Source organism: Triturus cristatus, chromosome 7 (genome assembly GCF_964204655.1).
Source record: "Triturus cristatus chromosome 7, aTriCri1.1, whole genome shotgun sequence".
Lineage (NCBI taxonomy): Eukaryota > Metazoa > Chordata > Amphibia > Caudata > Salamandridae > Triturus > Triturus cristatus.
Window position 1 is genome coordinate 853206097 of NC_140590.1, and position 27715 is coordinate 853233811.

At 46.5% G+C, this 27715-nt stretch overlaps 1 protein-coding gene and 1 long non-coding RNA gene across 6 annotated transcripts in view; one reads left to right on the top strand and one right to left on the bottom strand.

Moving 5' to 3' along the window:
• Positions 1-27715, top strand: part of ARAP3 (ArfGAP with RhoGAP domain, ankyrin repeat and PH domain 3) — a 530251-nt gene that overhangs the window by 294053 nt on the left and 208483 nt on the right. For all 5 annotated transcript variants that reach the window (XM_085617771.1, XM_085617775.1, XM_085617774.1 and 2 more), the window contains exon 15: positions 24522-24653. In XM_085617771.1, coding sequence (XP_085473897.1) covers positions 24522-24653 — 132 coding nt within the window. The remainder of the gene's footprint in view (positions 1-24521; positions 24654-27715) is intronic.
• The window catches only part of LOC146810702 (uncharacterized), a 199915-nt gene that overhangs the window by 140831 nt on the left and 31369 nt on the right, over positions 1-27715 (bottom strand). The gene's annotated exons all lie outside the window — the stretch shown is intronic.

The window sequence follows — 27715 nt, forward strand, 5'->3', positions numbered from 1 at the left end:
GGCCTCCTTCATATGGTCATAAGAGGTCATCACTGCGTCTGGGAGCTGTAGCAGGGTGTCTCTGCCTTCGCTGAGGAACCGTCCCCATAGGCCGGCACCCCAATCCTTCCGGGGTACCCGATGGGCGGTCATGGCTACCTCGTAGGCCTTGAACCATTGTTGGATGTCGTCGTTCTTGTAGTACTCTTTGACGACATCCTTGGGGATATGTACTTTCCCCTCGGCCGGCGGAGGGGTGTCTCGGTTTCCGGAGGTGCCGGTCTCTCCATTTCTGGACTTGATTTCAAGTTCTTTAAGGCCCCGCTCATGCTCGAGGGTTAGCCTCCTCTCTTCCAGTTCTCGGTGCCGCTTTTTCTCCTCTATTTCTTCTTGCAGCCGCAGTTGCTCTAGGGCCAATTTCTTTTCGGCTAGTAGGAGTTCGCCGTCCAGGCGGAGTCGGGCGAGTTCCAACTCGTGGGTCCTGACCCTCTCCCGTTCTCGCATCTCTTCCGGGGAGAGGCCGGTCTCTATGCTGGTTGTTCTCCCCTCTGCCGGGGCTGCGGTTGGTTGCCGGTGTACGTTTGGCACCGGATTTTCTTCGGTTTGGGTGGAGGCCGCTTCGGACTCTACCCAGGTCTGCAGGTCCTCTTTTGTGTTTAATCCGGTGGTCGCGATGCCTTTGTCTTTACAAAACTGATTTAGTTCCTTATGGGTATATTCCTCCAACCGTTCTTGTTGGAACTCCGCGGTTGGGGTGGTCTGTTGGTCGTTCATGGTTACCCTGTGTCTAGGTAGGTGTTGTGTGAGTTACTCGCTGTACGATCTGCGTCGGGCTCGGATCCCACCGCTGCCACCAATGTTAGAAGGGCGCCCTCCGGGAACCGGATGGTGTCGGACTGACCGCCCCGAGGGCCACCGTTCCGTAGGCGAGTAGCCGAGCGCCGCTGAGAAGCCTCCTGGGCGAGGTCCTTCTCCTATGATCGTATCAGCCAAGCAACCCCACCACCACAAAGGGACAAAACCAGGGTATTACTTCTCATAAGTCTTTATCGGTAATCAAGGCAGATTTCTGTGGTAATATTTACAGGCGGATCGAGGGATCCAAAAGAGTCTCAAAGTCTTGTAGGGATGGGGTAGCGGGACAGTCTCAGTACCAGCCTGGTACAGGAACACCCTGCGCCTAGCTCTCAATCCTCGAGCTGGGGTTTCCGGGAGCCGGGACGTCGTCCGCAGGGCTCGGGGGATTGCCTCGATGAGGTCGAGCCGCGACGAGGTAAGCAGGCTCCGATGGTTACTTCTGCGAGGTCGAGCCGCGACGAGGTCAGCAGGGCTCCGATGGTTTACTTCTGCGAGGTCGAGCCGCGACGAGGTCAGCAGGGCTCCGATGGTTTACTTCTGCGAGGTCGAGCCGTGACGAGGTCAGCAGGGCTCCGATGTTCCGTGAGGGTCTTCTTCTCAGCAAGAGGGGAGCCGCGATGCAGTCAGCAGGGCTCCGAGTTCCAAGTCTTAGGTAATGAGTCTCTCTCCGTAGGGTCAGCCGCGATCCGATCAGCAGGGCTCTTGACTCCAGGATACAACTGCCGTCCTGGTTTGGGGCTGCCCCAGATATAGGTCTGGAACCCTTTGATGTCCGGACCCTTGCGCCTGGGGGGCGGAGGGGCCGGGATGGGAGAGGCCAGACACCCAGCGGGAGAGGCGCCAGCGCCCAGGAAGGCCGGAGGGCGATCGAAACCAGGCGTTGGGGGACGGTTGGGGGTCCCATCGAAACTCCCCTCCTCCGGGATCGGTGGAGTGGCCACTTGGTACCCCCTGGCCGGATCTTGGTGCCTCGATGTCGGGGCTTCGCTGGGGCCGAGGCCGGGGCGAGCCGTGTCGCGTAGGCTGGTGCGGGCAGCAAAGTACAGCCCGGAGGGACCCCGAAGGGTGGGGGCTGCCCCCGTCGGGTCGGGTAGGAGGGTTCGGGACCACGCCACGAGGCCGGGTCCAACACAGCTCAAGTCTGGTGCCATCGTCCTTCCTTCCCCGGAGGTTTGCAGAATCAGAAGCCCGTCCCTGTCACCAACCGAGCCTTTTCTCACCCAACTTCATGCACCCATCTTACATGAGTTGATCATCCGTCTGGGGTGTAACCTCAGGAAGTTCAGGCTCAGTGTCCCCAGCCGTGCTGCTGGTAGTAGAAGTCTCAAGTCTGCCCATGCCATGGCTAGGGACAGTGGAGATTGGGCTGGTCTCACCTGGGCTGATCTCTGCAACCGCCTGCACTGCCCTGCCCCTCTCAATTTGAAGATCCGGCGGCGTTGTGGACCTCTGTGTCCCTGAACGTGCAGGTGATCCGCGGTCCGCAGTGTTCAACGGGGCAGCAGGCCTTGTTCTTGGTTTGGGCTCCTCCAGCCATTGCCATGCATCCTGCGGGGCAGTGAAGAAGTGTGTAGTGGGCCCTTCTACCACTCTGAGGCGTGCTTGGAACAACATGGCGTATGGTAGCTGCAGCTGCCGGAGTTTCCGCTTTAGCGCAATGAAGGAAGCACGTTGTTTCTGCACCTCCCTGGTGAAGTCCGGAAAGATCATCACCCTGGCGTTCGCGATGTGGAGATTCTGTTTCCCCCGCGCTGGCTGTAAGATGTGGTCAGTGTCGCGGCAGTGGAGCAAGCACACAACCATCGGTCGCGGGGGCGCACCCGGCTTAGGAGGCCTGGCCGGAACTCTGAGTGTGCGCTCAAGGGCGAAGAAGGGGGAGAGACCCTCGGGAGCCACCGCAGCCCGGGGCCAGTTCTCCATGTACTGAATGGCGTCATCTCCTTCCTCCCGTTCCGGAACCCCCACTATGTGCAGGTTATTCCTGCGAGAGCGCCCTTCGCTATCCTCCGCTCTCACCTCTAAGATCCTGACCTTGCCCTCCACCAGTTTTAGGGAGCGCTGCAAGGTAGAGAGTGCGTCCGGTACCTCCTCCAAGGACTTCTCAGTAGCTTTCACCCGCTCCTTGAGCTTGCGGTGATCGTCCTTCAGCAGGTTGAGGTCCACCCCTATGGCGTCCATTTTGGGGGGGGGCTCGGATTTCGGCAGACGACTACGAGAGAAAATGTATTATTTATTTAATTTTCCCTCTGTCGAAATCCCCCCTTCCCCATACCTGGCCCACAGGCCGAGGCTGTGGCAGGTTCCCATTAAATAAATCATTTCCTGTAAACGCTACACTGTGTCAACATAGGCTTGAGGGAGAATTAATCCAACAATCGCAATAACATTTCTTGCTCCTCATTTTGACCTCCAAAAAGAATTTATCAAGGTTAATGAAGCACTGAACATATTCATCTTAAGTGGCTGTGAGCTTCTTGATCTTGAGGCTTCCCTGAAATTAGTTTGTAATAGGACTACCAGGCCACATAGTTTGCGGTTTTTGGGTATCATTTAGAAAGATCAAACTTTTACCCACTACCTTAAAACCTAGTGTTGAATATCTTATTTCTCAAGGATGTGTACTGCACTAAGAGGCAATTAGAAATCCTCAAAAACCCTTTTACTCACAAATAATTTGCACATGTATTGAACTTGTCCCATTGCCTGCTTAAAGCTGTGAAATCTGTCTTAAAGCCTCCATGAGCGAGTAGCAGAACCTCATCTTGACAAAATACATGGCCTCTTCTTTTGTTCCTACTTGTTGAGGTGATATTTCCAGGGTTTTCACAGAATTAAACCAGACTCAAAAGATTGCAAGAGAGATACGGAATAGATGCAATCTAGAGACATTGCACTCACTCACAAATGCACTGAGTTCATGTATCTCTTTATCATCTAGGTAATTCAATGTTGCGTGGAAAACTGGTGCTTTCATGGACCTGTTGAAAAAGAATTTATAATACCCCACCAGATCAAGTCTGTATTCTCGACAGATTATTTCTTCATGTAGTGTAAGAACCAGGCCTCAATTAAATTGGTTATGGGAAGTGACTGTTGAGGAAGAAGTCCTCTATATAATCAGACAGCAATGGTCTTCCACCACTAAGTCATCAGATTTGGATTCTTTGTATAGCATATTTAACAGTTCTTGTTAAAAAAAACTAACCACAGGGCAAGTGGAGCACTGTTTGCATCATCTTAACTTGAAGTAATTCAGTCTTCGACCGTGCCCACCTCATACAATATAAACATTATATTTTACAAGCTAAGCATATATCTAGTACAGTGTTTGAACAGGCATCCAAATCTGCATGGAAGTTGTTCAGGGTACAGACTGACTGGGACCACAGCTGGGCAGCCAGACTTATTTCTGCCTCTGAACAATTATTTGATGAGATTGCTCTTTTCTTTGGTAAAAAAATCCAAGCATCATGTGATGATCCCCAAGCTAATACTGTCACACAGAATTCCACTGTGGTGATTCAACATGGAATCCTGAACCCCGACTAGAGAAACTCTCCCATAAATTGCTGAAAGTGAGGTAAACTCCCTGCTAGTGTATCTGAAATTGGTACCCAAATGATGCTGACCCAGTTTCAGTCATTGCTGAAGGCCAAGACTTCCAGTCTGGTACCAGTCCTAACTTCAGTTCTGACCACTTCGTTTTCTATGGGGTAATACAGCTTAGTAAAATTGAAGGGGTAATTAAACCCCCACTCCAATTTTTGCTTGGATATTAATATTGAGTCCAGCTATAGATCAATCTCCCTGTAGAATGTGGTCATACAACATTAACCCGTTTACCGCGGCGGTGATTCCACCGCGGTGCGGGGCGTTCCATTGAGTGGGCGGGGCCGCGTCGGCCAACGGACGTGCGCAGCACTACCGAGGTAGAGCTCGCGACGGCCGTTGGCGGACGGGTGCAACGAACGGGTTAAGGAACAGTTCTTGGCCCATTGGTCCTGAAGACACCTAGAGGTAGACCACTTATTTTTCTACGGGGTAATAGAGCTTAGTGAAATTGAAGGGGTAATTAAACCCCCACTCCAATTTTTGCTTGGATATTAATATTGAGTCCAGCTATAGGCCGGTCTCCCTGTAGCATGTGGTCATACAACATTAAGGGAAAGTTCTTGGCCCATTGGTACTGCAGACCGCTAGAGGTAGGGGTTATGTTATGTTGTGTTCAGATGAGCTTCCATCCACATTTGGGGATAGAAACTGCAATGGTAACTGTCCTAGACCTGAGGTTAGTGGTCCTTCTGTAGGCCATATGCCCTTGTATCTTTTTGCTGCTGTTGACACCCTGGAGCTATCTTAATACACCCTTTGGTGTTAGTGCCCTGCAGGGAATCATCCTCTCCGTGTTCCCTTCTTTCCTGGCTAGATAGACCAGTCTCATACTCGGGGGCAATTCCTCCATTTGAGCAGAGGAGCGTCGACCCCCAAGCTGAAAAATAAAACAGTAATAAAGTTTATTTATTGCCATTTTAATTTTTAGCAACCCATTCCCAAACTAAGTGTGAGGACAGGGTGGGGCCAGTGCTGCTGAGTGGCAGCAGCAGGGAGTTGTGCGCTTTAAATGTGCATGCCTCTCTGGCCGGCCATCTTGGGATGGCCAGCCAGACATGCACATTTTAAGGTTCTCTAACCTAGCTGTTTTAGACAGCTGGGTTAGAGAAAGCACAGGCCTCCAGTGCTCTTAGGTTCGCTGAGAGAGCCTGCTCTATCCAATCCTGGTGCTGCTCTTTTGCTGTGAGTGCAGCACCAGGATTGGGTATTGCAGTTTCCTGAAGACACCCGGGGAGGCGGATGTTGCTCTGTGAAGGAAAAGTTTTTTTTTACAAACGTTTTGTAGCCACCTCCCTCAATACAACCCAGCTGCCACTCCTCATACTCCTCCTTAGAGGCTCCGAGCCAGTTCCTATAACTTGAGGAGTACCTCAGGGTTCCTTCCTGTCTCATTTAATAATTTATATGCAGAATCTTTGTTCTAGACCCAGAAAGCGAGCTCAACTTCCTGTCAAAGGAACTTGTGGATGTGACTGGAGAAGGCCAGAAATGTCGCCTCACAACGATATTTTGGAAAAGACAGAGCCAAAAGTAGAATTTTCCTCCACCGTTTTGACCTCATATTGGGTAAAAACCAGAGGGTCTGAAGACATTAATTAAATATTCTGATATTGTTGTGTGCTCCAAGCGAACCTGAACTTCCCATTCAGAAGGTGCCATAATTGACCGCTTCCACTTCTTCCATCTAGATTCATGAGGTTTTGTCCAATTAGAAACCAGGATATGGCTGGAGCCAGACCTTCCACCTCTTATATTGCTTGTACATTCTAAATCCCATATTCTGATAAGGTGTCAGGCAATAATAATAGACAAGCTACTTTACAGATGTATTAGATGGCAAGCTACAATTCGGTAGGCAAGAGCAGCATGTCTTTTATGTATTGTGCACATGTGAGTGGAGTGCTGCTCAGACTGTCCTTAACCATGTATAATACAGCTAGCAGTAGCGTTGAGGTCTAACAACATATCAGATGTGTGACAGCTCAACAGATGATGTGAGATCTTTTATTTTTTAACCAAGAGCTGTACCAAGACGAGCAAGCGTTCACTGGATACTAAGGAAATAGGCCCAGCGCTACCTTCTAAATATGCACTCCTTTTATTAGATACTGCCATATTTAAAAGTTAGAAAAATCTATAAACATCAAAGTGCACCTTTAATGCAGTTTTGTGTTAAGTTGTGTTATTTAGCATTCTCAGAGACAATATTATTTCAAGAAGCCCTCATTTTTTCGGTTGTTAATGTTTAACAAATTCCACTTCTGTTCAATAGTGTGTTAGTTTTTCAATTCATTGTTTAATAAATTGCATTTAATTATTATGTCATCTGTTATTGATGTTACTTATGTATTGCTTCATATAAATGAAATCGCTTTCTCCTTTAAGTAACGATTTGCTGCCATTTCAACAGTCCTTATCTGGATTGATCCAAATGTCTTTGTTCTAATTTAGCAATTCCCCCTCTTGCTATTTGTGGAATGTAATTAACTATCTGAAATCTTATATGTGATATGGAATGAATTGTTTAGTTTAAATGTCTCACTATTATAATCCATATGGGCATCTACTGGTGTTCACCATATATCCGCTATCTCAAGTTTAACATTCTTATTGGTATTGGTTTTCCCTTGTATCGATCAACATTTCTTTTCTTTGTGATTGCTTTACAGTGTTTCAGTTAAGGCATGGGGACTTTCTATTAAAATACACCCTGACAACTCTCCTTCTCTTTCTTCTCCTATTGTAAATATGCTCTTGTTTCAGTCCTCTAGTGCCAATGAATGTGCTGTTTCTGTTGGTCATGTGCTATGAGCACGTTTTTTCACATCCCTTTGAGTTTCAGCCACTCATTTTATGTGCCCTTCTGTTGCTGCCAGTCGCTTTATGACCAGCTCAGTGGTACTGCGGAAGTGCCATGGATGAGCCATAACGAAAGCAATTTAATGTGTCCCTGTTACCTGGTTTTGGGGTAAAAACTGCTATAAACAGACTGCAATGAGCTCCTCATATCCCAGGGCCCCACTGCATCTGCTGCACTGTTGACAAACTATTGATAGCTCTATGCCAGCTTTCAGGTGGTGGTATTTTTAAGGTTAGAATCAATCTTCTAGTGGAAATTGCACTGACTGTCCATAAGTCATTGTGCTCATGATGTTTATTGTGAGCAGTAATGTGTCATTTTCTGCTCAGCTCATAGCCTATGAAAGTTACATAAGTTTCCAGAAAATGAACTGCCACCTTATTTTGTTAGTATCTCAGATTTTCCTGAAGTTCTAAATATGGCTGCATATATATAATCAATTAAATATATTCTCCAGCATTCGATCTTTTCATATGTTTGAAATATTTCTTGTTGGGCAGCTGGGAACAAATAGCAGTGTAGTTTAAGGCACTTTTAACAGATTTGGACCGTATGAAATGCCAAATGGACCTTTATTGCCAGGTCCCTCTATTACCAACAGTTTGGATAGTGGTTTGGGTGACACCTTACTTGGTGAGATGTGTTCAGGCAGTGGCAATGACTGAATGCCCTACTCTAATACTAGACTGATTTGTAAAGAACTAGTAGATTTCCTTATCAGTGCTGCTGTTGACAGGATGCTATCTTCGTTGATTTTGTTTTGGACTTCAATTTTGTTGTCTTAATTGATATTGACGGTGTCATCTCTTGTATGTCAACAGTATTTTCAGTGGTGCCTTTGCCAACAGTGAGATGATTAGACTGTAGCAGAGATGATGTTGCCAGGTGAGATAATCTGGGTAAATATGGGTCAGTGGCGAAGACTTAGATGCTGAAAGGTGGCAGGTGGCACAGATGGCTAAGTAGATGGGAACCTACTGTGGCTTTTGGCAGATTTCTTTTCTGCCTTATAGAGAATTTTTGAGGGGAAGGCATTTTGCCTGAAGCAGGTTTGGCAGTGGTTCTGTGGTCCAGTTGCTCTCTTGGTAGTGCTTTTTAGGCACTTGAGGAACTTAGGAGGGAGATATTCTAGCCTTGCTCCTCTGAAGCCACAGCATTTGTCCCTCTGTGTCATTTATGGATTTTGCCAAACAGAAAGTTGAAGAAAAATCTTATCTAAAGATATTTGATGAGGGCACAGAGGAACTTCATTCACACATTTTCTACAGTAAAAATCCGAAGTATGGTGGTCTCTGGAGGAGAATCGTGTTCTCTGTGCTCTCACCTAATTAACCAAATTTCTGGTGTTTTTCAGTGAGTGCTACTAAAGTGACAATGTTCAAGACCTTTCGGGGTGGGTTTGTATTATAGTTGCTGTTTTGGGGCAACTAGGGGCACTGTGGTGGTAATTGCTCGAGAACAGGGAATTATTCACACGTGTTAATCTGTGAGAGATACCAGTGCTGAAGGACTGCAGTTACAGGAAAGTAACTTTCTTCATTTTTTTTATCGCCTTTATTTTGAATGCTTTTGTTTGCATTTCAACTCGGTAGAGATAATTTGAATTAAACAATGATTGAGTAAAATCCTTTAAGAATAAATCATACTAAGTGAGACTGATAAGGGGACAGAGCTAGCCACCAAGAGAGATGGCGGCTTTCAAATAGAGCTCCGCTAAGGCTGGAATAAGCGCCAGATTAAAACTCATTTCGGAGGCCCTGAGTGATCTCTTTAGGACCCAGGAAGGCGGCATCTAAGCCCAATGCAGGGGAAGCACTGTGATGTGTGACATTGCTCAGTGCAAGTCCTGACATTCTGACTGTTGACATGAGGGACATCAGCGAGTGGAGCTGCTTTCCCCACACCTCATGGCTACAGCATTATCCCTGACATAGGCAAGGCAAAAAGCAGAGCAATCTTGCAATACTCACCGCAGTCCTCAACAGTATCAGCATATGTATCCTTAACGCAGTGCTCCAGAGATGATCTGCTGTAACTCTCCGGGCCCACTGCTCTAAACCTGATAAACCGCTGTTCCTTTTCAGAACCTCAGAAGTGCCAGTGCTTATGGCATCCAGCGGTAACAACCCCGCTCCATGGGGACCACACTGAATCGCTGTGGGGCTGCTCTGGCCTTGCATTGTTGGGCTTGTTCATCTACTTGGGGGTTGCATGACAGAGGTATGCATCGCTAAACCATGCGTGCCTCTACCACACATGCCGTTACCATGCAATTTCATGGTAAAGGCATGACTTGGATAGGGATGTGTGGAAAAGATGCCACCCTATGCCACCTGCCCTTTATCCTAACGACTACTCCGGTCCACCCAAGCCCTAAAAAGTACCCCGACTCCCCCCCACCCCCAAGCCATAAAAACTACCCTGAACCCTCCAAGCCCTAAAAACGACTGGATCCCCACGAGCCTTGAAAGCAGTCCTGACCCACAGCCCTAAAAACAACCCTGACCCCTTACCCCTAAAAACTACCCCAACCCTTAAAACTACCCCCACACCCACAAAACCCTGCCCCAGCCCCACTTCCCTCGCTGCATTCTCTCCCGACGCATTCCTATTCCTGGGCCCGCCCACCTCAGCATCTAGACCGTGCCTATGCCTTAACCATGCATGTGCATGGTTAAGGCATATGCGTGGTTAAGACAAGCATGGTAGTTCATGCGTTGGAACGGCACGCGTGGCTCTGCCCACGTTCAGGCCGTTCCCTTCTACAGTACTCTCATAAACAGAATTCTAATACGAGCGAGGTGTGCCCCTATAGGAAGCTGGCTCTGTTTACACTATACCAAGGTGAGGTACAGTGTGCACAGAGTCCAGTGGAACCCAAAAGGTAGGCAGAGGTAAAGTTAGATAGCACCTCACTCTCTATTTGTGGTTGCGTGGTCGAGCAGTAAAACAGTATCAGAGGACAGTTTTAAGCATTTGTTGTACACACTCAGCAAATGAATTCACACACTCAAAGACTGAACTTCAGACCAATTGTTTTTGTATAAAAATATTCTTTTAGTTATTGTATTTCCTAGAACCAAACAAGCCTAGCACAGGTAAGTTTGCAGTAAATATACAGTTTGTAAAGCAGTTTGTATTGCAATTGTAAATGCACTTTGTTTTAACTTACAGTATTGTTACTGAGAAATGCAATGCTTTGTAAATACAGTACATATACTTTGTATGGGATTTTCAGTAAGTTTACAGGTAAGTTACTTTTGAGATGACTTTTCTTACACAGAGTAGTATAGCTGGATACTACTCTGGGACATTTCCTGCAAACAGGTAAGTAAAATCGTGTTTGTTAAATAGAAAAATTTGAAAGAGTTTCTTTAGGTTTTCATACTCCACACAGTCAATATTACCCTATGGAGGAAAATAGTGTTATTGGTTTTATGGTAAGTATTCGGTAGTGGGAGTTGAGGTTCTGGGGGTAGACTCAGGGGTCCCCCAGGGTCAGGAACACACTCTCTTTACACCATCAGTGGAAATAGGGCGGCCGGGTGCAGAGTGCTGAGGCCCAATGTTATCTAATGGGGGATACGGGGCCTCTGGTTGGTGGCTGCTGACGAACAGGCCACTGGGTTGTGGGAGCAAAGCTCCTGGACTTAAGCTAAGGGAAAATGGGGAAACAAAGTAGCACCAAAGGTGCACCCTCAGCAGAACTAGGGCGCCCGGGTGCAGGGTGCTGTTTCGACATTGGACGCCCTGTTGTTTGCAATAGGGAACCTCCCGTTTGCAAAGGGACTGCAGGCTCAGGGACGAAAGTCTTCTGGGTGCGACCACCACTTTGAGAGGTAAGTTGGGGGTTGGTTAGGCACCGTCGGTTTGGCCACCCAAGGCCATGGGGCGTCGTGTGCAGGGTTGGATTTTGGGGTCAGATCTTCTTACCAGCGCCTGGTCGTGGTTGGGGGACCTTCCGGATTTAGGCTGCAGGCGTTGTCTAGAGGTTTGAGGCAGGTCAGTGGTCACTGGACCTCGGGTTAGGATCGCCAGGGAGACCTCCTCGTGGTGTTTGCCTACTTAAGCTCGGGCCTTGGATGGGGAGTGCAGAGTGGGCTGGATTCGCGGTCTCAGGTTGGCACCAGAAGCTGCGGGAGAAACAAGCTTTTGATTGAAGGCAGACAGGTCGTCCGGGGTTTTCGATGTTGCTGGCTGCAGGAGACACTGGGATTTCGCAGGATTGAGGTGGATACAAGCCGGTAGGGCTGGGGCCAAGTCAGTGGGTTCTTCCTCCTAACTTCGGCACGGCTGTTTGGTTGTTCTTCCTCTTCTCTTGTAGTTTTTTCTGGTCTGAGGAAGTAAGGTTCAGGGGTACCCCTAAATACTAGATTTAGGGTCGATACAGGTAGATAAAAAGTTTGGGACCAACGGGTCCCTTCCCAGGGTTGGGTACACCCCCCTATTATGCCACCCTTCAGTGGGAGGGGGGCATAAGCCTTTCCCTGGTTGGCTGAGTCCCCCATCTGAAAGATGGCGGGGACTGAGAGTTGTGCTTCACCTCGCCTCCCCCATCTGAGGGGTGGAGTTGGCAGAGGTGGGCACACTTCTCTTCCTCCTTGTTTTTCCAAACGGTTCTCCTGCCCAAAGTGAGGGTCAGAACCAGTGGGGACCAGGTGCTGAAAGCAACAAGTGGCCTGGGGAAGCTCACAAGGTGGTAAGCATTTGAAGCTTCCCCTTCGTGAACCCTGCCCATCCTGGTGGAGGAGGCTTGGCATCTCGTCCCAGGATGCACATTGTTTCAGGCCCCAGATAGCAGAAGGCTTTCGGCCCAGGGGTCCAAAAACATGTCTGGTGGTGGCAGCTGAAAGCAGCCACTCAGCCTGGACACTAGTGGTAGGTTAGTTTTCATGGAGCAGATGCGCCATGTGTGAATTTTTAATTAAATCCCACACTGGCATCAATGTTTTCAGTGTAGCCATTATGGTGCTGTGGAGTTCATAATGACAAACTCCCAGCACCATATACTCTTAATGGCAGCACTGCACTTACAATGTCTAAGAATGGACTTAGACACTGTAGGGGTACCGGGCTCATGCACCTGTACCCTCACCACTGGTATAGTGCACCGAGCTAGAGTGGTGACTGATCTATGCCAAGGCACTGGGTTGTAGGCATGGCACACAGAGATGTGAGCCATGTTGATTCTTCACTTTGTTCTGCACCAAAACACACAGCCTGCAAAGACAGTGTGTGAGTGTATTGGTACAGGAACTCTAAGGGCGGCACAATAACTGCTGCAGCCCTTAGAGGCCATCTCTGGTCACAGTGCCCTGGGTACCTGTGGTACCATTTACCAGGGGCTGACCTGTGGTCAGAGATGCCAATTGGGTTTAGGCTTCAATGCAGATTTAGGGAAAGAACATAGGCCCTGGGTACCTGATTAGCAGGAGCCCAGGGCACACTCAGTCAAAGCACAACAGTAATTCAGCAAAAAGTGGGGGCAACCATGCACAACGAGGGCACTTTCTCACAGCCCCCACCTACCTAAACTATAAATCTTTTCGAAACCAACACTGAGCATCACCAAAAGCACAACCCCTAGGGAACACCACCATTCAAGTCTTCTATGAACACCTCAAGTAATTTCAGCTACTTGGGGTCGCCTATGCTCCTTGCTGCAGAGCCATAAGAGGAGGAAGAAATTCATACCTAGAGGTTCTCCAATGCTCCTTTTTAGGTCTCGCCTGCCTTGCAGCGAATGCGCTGCTCGCCTTGGCGAGATCTAATGTGGTTGGTTTTCTGTCTGGTTTCTTTGGAAGTAGGGTTGTTGACCACCCTGTCTCCCTTAGGCCCCGCCCACCCAGACAGGAGATTTAGCTTGCGCGCGCTCGCACACGGCGTCTCTTCCAGATACGCGCGTTTATTTTTGCATCGCGCTTTCACTTAAGGTGAAAGCGTGATGCATATATCAACAACCGGCAGACACACGTGTTTTGTGCCCTGCTCACCCCCCTCCCGCCCCCAAGAACAGGTGTGTCTTTTATCCTGGTGTGAGCGGGAATGCAGTTCAACCTGTTAATGCCAGTCTCAATTTCGAAACTTCTTGTGCTTTATAAAATGAAGGTTTTACTGAACAGTGTGGCTTTGGGGTAAGGCACGTTTACCGGATTGCTTCAAAAAATGCTGTAAGGTAAGGCTGGTTTGCAGCATGCCTTCTGTTTCTGTGTCTACATGCACTTCCTTAGTTACCAGGCCCACCCTTCGTTGCCACCCATTGGTGAGGACAAAGTGGAGCATGCGCGGTGCTTCATCCGGGAGTGACGTCACTTCCTAGTTGTTTAGGTAAAGTGGCCTTACCGGTACCAAAAAGCAGCGGAGCTTGAAAGAGCAGTCTCTTCCCTGTCCGGGGCCCTCATAAAGAGCTCCACGTAGCATCGGCGCTACACCTTCCCGTCCCACCTCCCTCTCTGGACCCCGCATCTCCACGAACCTCCAGCCGAGGCAGAGACTCCCCCATCACTGATCAATGACTCGGACCTACAGCTTCCAATGCATCTGCCTGACTGCCGGCCTCCCCGAGGGGACGGCGCTAGCCTACGGGAGCCTGATGTTCCTGGCGCTGCTGCCCATCTTCTACGGAGCCCTGCGGAGCGTGACCTGTGCCAGCAGCAAGGTTTGGAGTTGAGGGGTATGGTGTAGGTGGGAAGAGAGTGGACTAGCCATGTGTGTGTAGGATATAGATGAAGGGGCAGTCCAAAAATTGTGATGTTAGGACCAGTTGGAGACACAAAGGAAGAAACAGTGGGCAGAGTTAGCCAATGGAGAGAGAGGTTAGGGGGCAACCTGTGTGGTTGCAGGAGGAATGGTGTGTGGGTTGAATCGGACGGTGCACACAACGTTTTTCAACTGTAATTGGGCTCATGGTGACTCTTAATGTTAGTGTATTGGAGAAAAGTGGTCATTCTTAAAGAAAAGAGAAGGTGGGGGATACACGAAGGCCAGAGAAGCCAGATTTAGAGACTGGCCAGAGAGAGTGGCAAATAAGCTTAAGTGAAAATTAAGTAGACGGGACTGGGACGCCAATGTGGGCTGAATATGTCTCAGAATTGTGGTGTTTTTTGGTCCTAGTTGTTGCTAAAGCCATCTGCAAACAACATCGAGCAAATGTCATGTTTTCCTCGTGTTTCGAAATCTAATGCTTTTGCTTATTGCCCCCAATCATGCTTTTTCTGCGGTTTTGATCCGCTGCTGTTCTGCCCAAAAAAACCTTAAAGGGTCTCCCAGCGATGGAAAAAACAGTTTCCTTTACCCAGTCTTGCACCTCTAACATTCGCCAGCAACATACATTCTAAAACATTACTGATGCTGTCTGTCTTGGTGTGAGATGTAATGTGACGCCAATAGTCAATTCAATTCAATTCAATAAACTTTATTCGACAAAGAGTCATAAAAGCATCACATGTACAAATACATTATACATTAAAAAACAATTACATAAATAGTTAAAAATTTATCACGACATTTAAAAATTAATTAAACTGTATACCAATTGTTTGTCGAAAATTCTAAAATTCTAAAAAGAAGGGAAAAAAAAATAGTTTATAGGGGATAAATCACCTTACTTCATTTATTTCATTACAGACTGCTCCTACAAGACTTTTATCTAATTAATCGACTTCCTTTGATCGAATAAGCCAAGCCCATTTTACAAATTTTGCTATGGATATTGATATTAAGAGGCTAGAGTCTGTACACAGTATCCTCAGTGCCTCCTCATGTTTCTGGAAACCGATTATACGACATGTGGGTATTATCCATTTACTTCTTGGGGCAACATATAAAGGGCAAAAAATGTATCACGACATTTAAAAATTAATTAAACTGTATACCAATTGTTTGTCGAAAATTCTAAAAAGAAGGGAAAAAAAAATAGTTTATAGGGGATAAATCACCTTACTTCATTTATTTCATTACAGACTGCTCCTACAAGACTTTTATCTAATTAATCGACTTCCTTTGATCGAATAAGCCAAGCCCATTTTAAAAATGTTGCTATGGATATTGATATTAAAAGGCTAGAGTCTGTACACAGTATCCTCAGTGCCTCCTCATGTTTCTGGAAACCGATTATACGACATGTGGGTATTATCCATTTACTTCTTGGGGCAACATATAAAGGGCAAAAGAACAAAAAATGACTCATACTTTCTATCTTGTCTTTACATTTTGGGCATTTGTCATCACCAAGACCTGCCCACCTTGAGGTAAAAGACCTTAATGGTAAACAACCTACCCTAAATTGAAAGTATAACTTGCGATCCATTGGTTTTTCGATTGCGTCCCAATATGGTTCTAATGCAGGGAGGGGCTTGAATTGAAGAAAGCGCCCTGCAAGGTGGACAGAAACATTAGCAGCGCATTTTTCAGAAATAATCATCTCCCAATATATCCACTTCATTTCTATTTTAGAGGGAAAGACAGCATTTACGGGATCGCTCCATAAGTTCGTCAATCCCATTTTCCCTAAAAGGACCCTTATTGAGTTCAACCAGCTAATTTTATGAAAGTGGTCCTTCTCTATGAGGTCCTTAAATCCCTTGTCATAATGATGTAATTCCTCAGTTGTCCAAAGTCTACGCCAATATAATATTGGACCTAACATGGCTAAATCTTGCACTGATCTCTTACCAAGTTCCCAAAACAAGGGGATTAAAGGAGTACTACGAGGTATATACGTAGCTTTCCTCAGGAACTCATTTTCTAATATCGTCAAATGCTTGATATTTGTAAATCCCCATATTTCTGCACCATATAGGACAGAACCCATAACTTTCATCCCATAAATCTCAAGCAATGGCCTAATCGGTTTTGTAAAGGAGGACTTGTATCTTTTAAGTAAAATGCCTGCCTGTTGCTTATGCCTTAATATCATCATTTCTATCTGGGCATTCCAACACATATTGTTCTGTAGGTTAACCCCAAGATACATAAAAGCCTCAACCTGTTCAAGAGGATTACTGTTCATATATAATCTTCCCTTAAACCATCACTTACACCAGCACCTCTTTTTTGAAAAAACATTCACAGACAGGTCTAGAACTCTAATGTTTTGAATCTGATGATGTCTCGATTTGGCAAGGAAATGTGGACGAACCGGTTAACACTGAACACTGATTTTAATGTACTTGTGCAAATAGGCATTTGGAGTGTGTTTATAGCTTTGTATTGACCTTATTTAAGTGTTTAACCCATCACAAAAAACATACCCCTGATGTGGCTTAATTCTTAGTTTTAGAAAACCAGAGGTGGGGCTATCGCTTGGGTTATGATTTACCACGTGGAGGCGAGTGTCGGATTCTGCATCCATTTATGTTTTGTACTATCAACCATTGAAATAAAATGAAATACTCAATAGGTGGCAAAATTTATTGGCACATAATATTTCCCCCACGAGAGGAGCACAGCACTTATAGTGGTAGATCCTTCAAATTAGTGAAGGTCCCTTAAGTCTTTGATACTTTTCTTCTTCAGGTATTTATAGTGTATAACAAGTACCTAGGAGAAATACATCCACCTGTTTTCAGCACAAATGTATTTTGCTTCTGCTGAACTCAGATGTTTCTATAAACAATAGGATGTACTGTAGTAGGGTATAAATGTAAATACAAGAATACTATTTACATTATTTGGTAATATCCGCATGGGCGCAGGCCACTCATCTACACATGTCGCAGATTTTCAAAAGTTTCCTTTTCAAATGACATGAGCTGTACCTTTTGCTGGTTTTTGGTCCTGGTATATGCTGGACTTATTCGTGGTGTTACTAGGCCTATAAATGTAATCTTATTGGATAAGAAGCATATGTTGCTATAGCAAACCTCTGTGTCTACTGGATAAAAAGTACAGTCATTGCTTTGGGATATTTCGATGGCTTGATTCCATAGCATGCATAAATTACACTTGAGCAATATCATGTTTACATTTCCGTCATTGCTTGATGTGTGTTGTATGGCCTTGCACATTAATAAGCATTAAGTGCATTACTTAACAATATTCTATAAATATTTCCCAGTTATTGCTCTGTCGTGTTGCTTAACTAGGCACGATACTAGGCCTCAGTTGACTCTTGAACAATGTTATAAGCTGGTAGGAAATCTGCCTTTTCTATATAGTCACCCCAGATTTTTCGTCTTTTGCTGGACCCTATATTTGAGCTGGCTTTAGAACTCTGTTCTCTTTACCCCTGCTAACCAGAAATGCAGTCCCATTGCTCCCCCTTTAAACATACTTAAATTGGCTTGTTCCTAATTGGCTCATTTAACTTTCCTGTAAACCCCCAGTATATGGTGTAGAAAGTGTATTTAGGTCCTGGAAGTTAATTGCTGCTTGTGGATGTCAGCACCTGTTGTGCCATCCACTATAGTAGCTGGAGAAACATGGCTTCAGTCCTACCTTTTGTGTAAAACCTGCAGTGCAACCTGTTTGCATAACCCTTAAATGTAGTCCAGCTTGTGTAAGCCTGGTAGCCTGCAAGGTAGGTTACATGTTATTTAAAACAAGCATTTGCAATGTAATAGGTCTCGCATTTGCGAGAGTTTGACCTATTGGCATTGTAAATGACAATGCCTTTTATTTATGCGTTTGAAAACATGTAAGCTGTGCGTAAACAAGCTCTTTCACTTATAGTCCATGCTCATGAGAAGCAAGGCCAACAGTCTCTTTTACTGCCAGCCTTGCTTCTCGTAAGCAAGGACTATACGTACAAAGTGCGTGTTTATGCACCGCTTGCAGGTTTTCAAAACAAATGAATAAAAGGCATTGTCATTTACAATGGCAATAGCTCCAACTCTCGCAAATGCGAGACCTATTGCATTGCAAATGCTTGTTTCTCTAGCGTCCAGTCAAAAGGGACTTAAGCCCTAGGTGACAGCTTCATTGCCTTAGTTGAGAGAGATTAAGGTTTTCAGTTCCCTGAATGCACTCTCCATGTGCTACATTTTGACCCAACAGAATCCCATCGGATACCTCCTATTTGGGTACCACGGTCAGTGCAGGACCCTCTCCCTAGTACGTTAATCAAATGTCTATATCTGCAAGTCATACGCTGTTCACAGAGGCATTCACCAACATTTTACAAAAAGCTTTGAAAGGCCAGGGCAAGACACCACACGAATCCACCCAAGAAATTACTTAAAGGACTATCAGGCTGTAGAACCTGTATGTCGTAGGTGGTAGAAAACACCTCCAAAACATCACAAGAAAAGATTTAGATATGGACGGACCTAGTAGCCTTCAACTTGGGACTTACTTATTGGGTGATAACTTGAACAACATGGCACAGAGACTGGGAGCAGGATCACTGGTACATACAAACCAATGTGAATGTGTCTGGGAACAAAATGGACACAAAAATCTATGTTTTGCAGCGTGAATCCTTTTTTGGATTCACATGCTGTCCATTATTCTGCCATCTAGTGGTTGGGTCCAGAATGGTTTTTGTCTTGTTTTTTATTTTTATTTTTTTGTTTTGGTCGCTGTCGACCACCATTTGGTTCCAGGGACGTCCCTTGTGTGACGTCAGACGGTGCCCTGGAGGTCGACGTGGGTGGTAACTCTTCGGATTCTTTTTTCCACCATTGGGTCTGGAAGTAAGACAGGAGGCTCTGAAGATTTTTCAGGTTATGCCCAAAAACCTCAAGAAAAACGAAAAAAGTTCCTGCGAACTTTGAAGTCCATCGACGCAGCAATCTGGGAGGAGAACAGAACTCCGATTCTGACACAACAGAAGACTTTTAAGTTCCACAAATGGCGAGGTAGGGGCAATAAAAAATACCCCTTACAAGTTCTGCCCCCAGTGCCATCACAAGTATGCTCAATGTGACCCACACAACGTCTGCAACCTTTGCCTGCCCAAGGACCATCAGCACAAGGACTGTGAGGCCTGCGTAGCCTTCCTGTCGAAGACACTTAGGACCCGCCGAAAACAGACTACGCCAATATGTCACAGACTGCGAAGAACTCTTCCCTCAGAGACCTTAACTTCTCCAGCGACGAAGAGGAGCATGATGTACCAGCAGAATCGATGCATGAGGGGTCAGACGTCGAGATTCTGGAAGGAGACTCTGAAAAAACCACACACCCACAAGAAGGCGAGCGACTCAGAGAAGAAGACGGATAAGGTAAGACATCATACACATCCGTCAGAACCGAAGGGACCTGAACACAAGGCGCAACCTAAGGCAGCCTGACGCTGAACAAAAAGGCGATTGAAGGTCATTCGCGATCAAAAGAACGCCACGGAATCCAATCGAAGGTTACAGAGGAGGGAAAATCGCATAAGACCCTGAAACCAAGGGTCTAACATGAACCCTCAAAGAGAAGCGCAACGCTGTTGAAACCGGACGCAGGCGCAAAAAAGAAAAGGAAGTCTCCGGCCTCCAACACCGAGAGGGTTCACGAAGTTGAAAAGAAGAGGAACCGACTCGAGGACAAAATATTGATGCTCCTGCCAAAAAAAAAAAGGAGTTTGATGCGTCCCTATAGGATTTTTTAATTCCCAAGGTCCCAGTCACGACCCAGAAAACGTTGGTGCGGAAGACGCCGTAGGAGACGAGGAGGGTATTTTCAAATCACCCCCGACTACAGAACCTCGCGACCAAGAACCTGAGGAATAAGGAGAATTGCCTAAAGAGGATGAAATCCCCAAAAATGTCGAGGATTCCTTTAACGACCTTGACACCGAAAACCCCGAAGAAGATATATGCAGCGATCTGTCAAAAGCATCTCCACCAGACGATATAGCTTTCCACAATGGGCTAATTAAAAGGGCAGCAGACCAATTTGAGGTCACCCTCGAGGGGGAAAAAGGAGACGCATGTTTCCTCCTTGAAACATTAGCCCCAAACAGTAAGGGGACTCAATATTTGCCAATGCTACCTAGTATACTAGCCCAAGGCAAGGAAGCTTTCAAAGAACCAGCTTCAAGCAAAGGATTAACACCAAGGGTCAAGAAAATGTACAAAGCCTCCTCCAAGGGCCCTAAATATATTCAAGGGAGCACTGTGCCAGATTCCATTATCGTCACCACGGCCAGAAGGAGAGCTAATACAGTCGCCAACACTGGACCTCCATCAGGGAAAAAAAGTAAGAGAATGGACATTGTGTAGAGGAAAATGGAGAAAGAAGCTGTGACACAGTGGCGCATCGCAAATTTCAATGCCCTACTAAACAGATACAGCCACCAACAGAGGGAGGACATAGAGGCGTTCATCAATAAACTCCCTGAAGAGGACAAAAAAAGAGCAAGAGCTATTGTCCAAGAAGGCAGAACTATTGCATATGCATGCCTTAAGTCAGCTCTAGATGCAGCAGACACTGCTAGCAGACAAATGTGCACAGGCACCATTCTAAGAAGAAATGCCTGGCTCAGAATTTCAGGTTTCAAGCAGGAGGTTAAGACTTCCATCATCAATAGGCCTTTTACTGGGGACGCACTCTTTGGGAAAGAAGTAGACGAATACCTTCAGCAAACTAAAAAAGATAATGAGACTGCAAAAGCAATGGGAGCCCTGCAGCAAAGAGGTTCCTTCAAAAGAGGTGGCTTCAACAACAGAAAGCCCACAGGAAGAGGTACTTTGGCCAAGGACAGCAAGTGTCGCAACAGCAACAAGGCCAAGGAAATGGAAAACAGATGGGTTACCAAGGTTGGCAACAACAACAAAAGCAGCCCTTTCGAGGGAAGGGCAGAGGCCAAGCTTCTAGAGGAAGAGGAAACCGCTCTAATTGACTCGTACACTATAAAGGACCCACACAAGACACCGGTGGGGAAAAGGAATATCCCCCTTGCTCCAACAGTAGAAAAATATCACCACAGATAAGTGGATATTAAATTTGCTACAGTACGGGTATTGCATAGAGCCAACAAAAACACCACCTGCAAACCTGAAATCAGAACAAGCACAGTTGAATTTGGTGATCAAGGAACTATTCCTAAAAAACACAATAGAATTGGTACCAAAACGGGAATGGTTCAAAGGAAACTACTCCCCATAGTTCCTAGTCCCCAAACAGGGCCTGTCACCAAGTCCAATCCTAGACCTAAGGTTTATAAACAGGTTCATATTGACGCAATGCTTCAAAATGTCTACTCTTCAGAAAATAATACCTCTAATCCAAAGGGGCGATTACATGGCAACAATAGACCTCAAGGACGCCTACTTACACATCCCTATGAACGAAAAGCACAGAAAGTACCTACGGTTCCTACACAACGGAACACACTATCAATTCAAGGTACTTCCTTTCGGGATAAAATCAGCACCACGTGTCTTCACAAAGTGCCTAGCTGCAGTGGCAGCACACCCAAGAAGGGAAGGAATCCACGTCTATCCTTATCTGGACAACTGGCTTATAAGGGCAGACACAAAGCAGAAATGCCACAGTCATGTTCAAACAGCTATCTACACATTACAAGAACTGGGTTTCTCAGTAAACTTCAAAAAATCATCCACAAATCCAGAAAGAGTAAAAACCTTACTAGGTGAAAGTTTAGACTCAAAGAGTGCCTGAGTGTTCCCGACACAAAAAAGGATACACGCTATTCAACAGGAAACAACCCTCTACCAGAGGGGTCAATCTCTGACAGTGAGGAGAGTCATGAAACTAATGGGCATGATGGCATCATGCATCCCCCTCATTCCTCACGCCCGCCTTCATATGCGCCCATTCCAGGAATGGCTTACCAACAGCTGGTCTCAAGCCACAAGGAGTTGGGAGGATCTAGTGGTTGTTACACAGAGGCTGCAAGCAGAGATACAATGGTGGGCATCCAACCGCATAACACAAGGGAGACCTTTCAGGAACCCAACTCCATCTGTGACAATCACCACAGACGCATCCCTCAAAGGATGGGGAGCACACTTCAACCAGCTGAAAGTACATGGTCAATGGAACGAACAAGACTCCATAAAGCACATCAAGTACCTGGAGATGAAAACAGTCTTTCTTGCACTGAAGGCATTCCAGAAAAATATTCAGGGAAAGACTGTCCTGATCCAAACAGACAATACCACAACGATGTTCTACCTCAACAAACAGGGAGGTACGAAATATATTCCGCTGAGCAAACTAGTGCAGGAAATCTGGCAATGGGCAGTACCTCTAAAAATCAATCTGAAAACAGTGCATCTACCAGTGGCAGACAACATAACAGCGGCCCAACTGAGCAGACAGAACAACTGCTCCCACGAATGGGAATTGCAACAGAAAACAGTTCAGTACCTTTTCAATCTCTGGGGAACACCACCGATAGACTTTCTTTGCAACAATTCAGAACAAGAAATGCCAGTTCTTTGCCTCGCGGTTCCCACACCTCCTGTCAAAGGGAAATGTACTTTCACTCAACTGGTCAGGGACATTTGCGTACGCCTTTCCACCGATACCCCTAATACAAAAAGTACTAGAAAAAGTAAGACAACCAGGGACAAACCTCCTACATGCCTTTTTGCCAATACCACTCCTGTCCAGAGTTCTCAAGAAGATCAAGAATGTCAGGGCCCAAGTCATCCTGGCATCGGTCTGGGCACAGAGATTATGGTACTCCAAACTCTGAGCACCTGTCCTCCAGTTAGGCTGCCTCTTCACAAGGGTCTCCTGTTGCAGTATCAGGGCAGTGTACTACAACCAAACCTGTACACCCTACCTTCATGCGTGGTCATTGAACAGTGACAGCTGAGGGTGTTTGATCTCCCTCCTGAAGTGTGTGATGTCCTTCTGGCAGCCAGACATTCCTCAACTAAATATACTTATGCCTGCCGATGTGACAAGTTTGTGGCTTGGTGTACATCAAAAGGAATTTGCGGCTAGATAGAGTTTTACCAGATAAGGCGTTACCGATGGTAAGTAACTTGTTCATCTGATAGAGACTTCTAGCCACAGTGCCCTTACCTCAGAATAGCTACATGCATCATTTGGGTTGGCAGTGATTTTTGACTGCACTTGTGACTGCCAAAATATGTATTCTCTGTTTCTGGAAAACCGACTCAACCCGATGGCAGTGATTTGGCTGAGAGAAATGTTCTCAATGTCCTCCTGTGAGCAAGTAATATATATAAATTAGATGATTGCAGTTCCAACTTTGATAAAGTGTAGGGCCACTTTCTCTAGAACTAAACATGTGTTGTTGTTTACCACGATTAACTATTGCACAACACGGGGACCCGAGTTGCCTAGCCAACTGACCAGTGCATGCACTACCTACTAAAATAGTGCTGTACAGTACACTGCTGAGGGAAGGACACTTAGACCCTAGAATCTTAGGTCTCGATGAGGACCTTCCTTGACAAGAGAGGGGGGAGATTGTTTAAAGGATACGTTCAGCTTAAATACTAGTTTTTGCTGCTGAATCATAGAGAGAAGCAAAGGTAGGAGGACGGGAGGGCAGAAATCAGTCTCACTCTCTGATTCTTGATCTCATGGATGATCACTTGCACTTATTGAGTGGCTGTGGCTGCAACCGCATTCCTAGGATTTAATTTTCCTGTTTGCATCATCTTTTATGTTGTAAAATCGAATAAACAATTATTTTACAAAAAAAGAATAAATCATACTGCGCATTCAGGTGATGCTGAGATGACAGCAAATGCAAATGCAGGTATGATTGGACCAACCCAAGAAAATGGGATTGTGCCTTGAGACTGGGAGCCCGGGATCCAGGACACAAAAATTCCTCCTCCACCCTATAGTTCATGGATTCTTCTCCTGACAGTACTCTGTTCTGTGAGCAAGGGATCTCCATTGCATGAAGCTAAGTGTCATGTCTCTGAATTTGCAAATCCATCCTCAACATGGATGGGTTTGTGTAGGAAAATTAAATTATAGTTGTTTATTTGGTGTCATCCTTTGTTGTTGCGACCCACTTCTATGATTCAGAAATCCCTCTATAGCATTCAACAGTCCTGATTCAGATTAAAAAACTTCAACTGCAATGTTTATTTGTCACTCTACATATAAGAATAGTCTACAACTATAGTAGTGTAATGCAGTGAGTAAAATGTTACATTTATGCTGTTGCAGTGTTTACTAATCACTGTACACATTAGCATGACTCTGCTGTGTTTGCATGTGACTGCATCCTGCAGACTAGATGACAACATTTCCTTTTTGTATTAGAATATGGTACTGCTGTAGTATTTTTCAGTAACTTTGCTTTTGCCTTCATTTTTGTCAGAGACCTTATCGTTGGATGATCCCGAAAAGGCAAGGGTATATGACGAGATAATGCAGCCTGTAGTGCATCGTGGCTTCTTGTACAAGACGTCAGCTATTTCAAAGCCCACCTTTGTCAAGAAAAGCAAAGACGGTAAGTTAAGGATTAGCGTGGACGAAATATGCATCTATGTAGGGATGAATTAACAATATTTGTCAGCATACTGCTTACAGATATTGTACAGCATCGCTTTCTTTTGCATGTAAACTGCTACATGTTTTTGTGTCACTCAGCCGGAATGTTCCATGTTCCCTTTTTAAAATATATTTGAGTGAAAATGTTCACATCTGTTAAAGTATGACCGGCAAAAACCTATGTGACTAGATACCTTCACAAGAAATGCATTTTGATTTCAAATTTCATAGCATAAGTTCAAGAATGAACAATGTATTTAAGTTTTGTTTCTGTTAGGGTCTCAGGTAAAGATAATGTATTACCTTTCTCTTTATTTCCTCCAGCAACATCTTAGGGTCAAGCCACACACAAACTACATTTCTCAAGAACACTGGGAAAGAAACATACGTTCCAGCCAATACTCTTGCTCCTATCACTTAGAGTGCTTTCTGTGCCCCCTCTTTCTTTGTATGACGCGCTGTAAGCACAACATCTTCATTCCTTCTCTGCCTTCTGGTCTTTTCCTAGCAAGGGCAAGAGCTACTGTCATTAGCCATAACGACAAAGAAAGCGCACATGGCATACAACAAATTGAAGTCACATATTCTGATACAGTGCACTTCACAGAATAGATAAAGGTATTACATAGAATCGAACAAGGATATTAGATGCCTCTTTACTCTGTATCCAGTTACCATATTAGTACATATTGAATAGGGTGGGAAGCAGATTATGCACTTTTCTGTGAGGCAAGCTAATTTTGCCTCTGTGACTGTAATAGCACTGAAACTTTCCTTCATTGTAGCTGGGTAAGTTTTCATTCTATGTCGAGACCAGATCTGAGAATGGGCGACTGCCCTTAGGGTGACTACACCCTTGGTGTGTTTACCCCACGTGGCGGTGTGGGCACAATCCCTAATCCTAATTGGAGAGTGCCTTCCATCTACAAGATGGCGGCACTGAAGAGTGGGCTTCTTCTCGCCTCCCTCATCTGAGGGGTGGGGTTGGAAGAGGTGTGCACATCTTCTGGGCAATTCTAATTTTTCTGCCTGTCTTTCTGCCGAAAAGGATCGGAGAAAGGAAGGGGGCCTGCTCCTGATAGCAAGAGAGGCTGGGGGGTTGCGTTACAAAGGCGGCAAGGCTTTTCAGGCTCCCCTGCCACAGATGGCTCTTCCTGACCTGGGGGAGGTGACACTGTGAGAAAGTGCCATCTTTCTTGCATGGTATGCCCCCACTTTTTGCTGAATTGCTGATGTACTTTGACTGAGTGTGCCCTGGGCTCCTGCCAATCAGGTACCCAGGGCCTATGTTCCTTCCCTAAAACTGTGTTGAAGCCTAAACCCAATTGGCATCTCTGGCCACATGTCAGCCCCTGTTAAATGGGGCACTAGGTACCCAGGGCCTTGTGACCAGAGAAAGCCCCTAAGGGTTGCAGCACTTATTGTGCCCCCCTTAGAGGCCCTGTACCCTGACACACACACACTGGTGTCTGGGTGCAGAACAAAACAGAGAGTCGACATGGCACACATCCCTGTGTGCTATGGCCACAACACACACTGCCCTGGCATACATCAGTCACCCCTCTAGCTGGGTGCCCTATGCCAGTGGTGTGGGTACAGGTGCATGAGCCCTGTGCCCCTAAAGTACCCAGGTCCATTCCTGGGCACTGTAAGTGCAGTGCTGCCATTTAAGAGTATATGGTGCTGGGAGATCGTCAACACGAACTCCACAGCACCATGATGGCTACACTGAAGACTGAGAAGTTTGGTATCAAACTTCTCAGCACATTAAACCCTCACTGATGCCAGTGTAGGATTTAATGTACAATGCACAACAGAGGGCATCTTAGAGATGCCCCCTGAACCTAACCTACAATCCACGTCTTGTCTGAGGGGCTGCCTAGGCTGCCACACAGCAGACATGTTGCTGGACCCCTGGGTGGAGAGCCATTTGCTCTCCTGGGCCTGCAACAATGCACATCCTGGGCGAGGTGCTAGGTCTCCTCCCCAAGAATGGTCAGGGGAAGCTTCAAAGGCATGCCGCCTTTGTGAGCTTCTCCAGGCCACTTGCTGTACTCAGCAACTGGCCACTACCGGTTCTGACCCCCACTCTGGCGGGAAGACTGGCCGGACACCCCAAGGAAGGAAAGGGGGTGTGCCAGCCTCTGCCAACCCCACCCCTCAGGTGGGGGAGGCGAGGTGAAGCACACCCCCAGGCTCTCACCATCTTGAAGATGGGAAGCCCTGCCCAATCATCTCTAGGCTACTGCCCCCCTCCCACAGGAGAGTGGCAGGATAGGGGGTGTACCCACTCCAGGGAAGGGACCCATTGGTCCCTGCCCTTTACCTACCTGTAACGCCCCTAAATTTAGTATTTAGGGGCACCCTGAACCTTCCTTCCTCAGATCCAGATTCCAAAACAAGAAAGAAGAACAAGAAGACCTGCCGTGCAGCTGCTAACAAGAGGAAGACACCAACAGATTTGGCCCCAGCCCTACCCGCCTGTCGACCCTGCTCCTGCTAAACCCCGGCATCTCCATTGGTCAGCAACCTCAAAAACCCCAGAGGACCTGACTGCCTTGTGACTCTGACTACCTGGGACTCCCATGAGCAGTGGTACTGCTCAAAGCAAGTAACTGACCCCTGGCATCAGCCAGGAACCCCGAACCCTGCACACTCTGCACCCGCCAAGCCTGGCCTGTGCCGGAGTGGACAAAGACCTCGAGGACGCCCCCCCAGCGACTGTGACCCTGAATCCAGCACCCAAGGACCCACCTCGATGCTCCTGACGACGCCTGCAGCCTCAGTACCAGGGACCCCTCCAACCGCGACCAGCAGAGGGTAAGATTACCCGACGCCAAAAGGCACCCCTGCACCCGGTGCCCTGTGGCCCCCTGTGCCCAACTCCTGGGTGCCTACCTATCCTCCAACTTCCCAACTTACCTCTCGAAGTGGTGGTCGCACCTGAAGAATCTTCGTCCCGAGCTTGCAGCCTTTGTTCGTTCCTGAGCTTCTCCATTGCAATCCATTGAGCGCCCGACG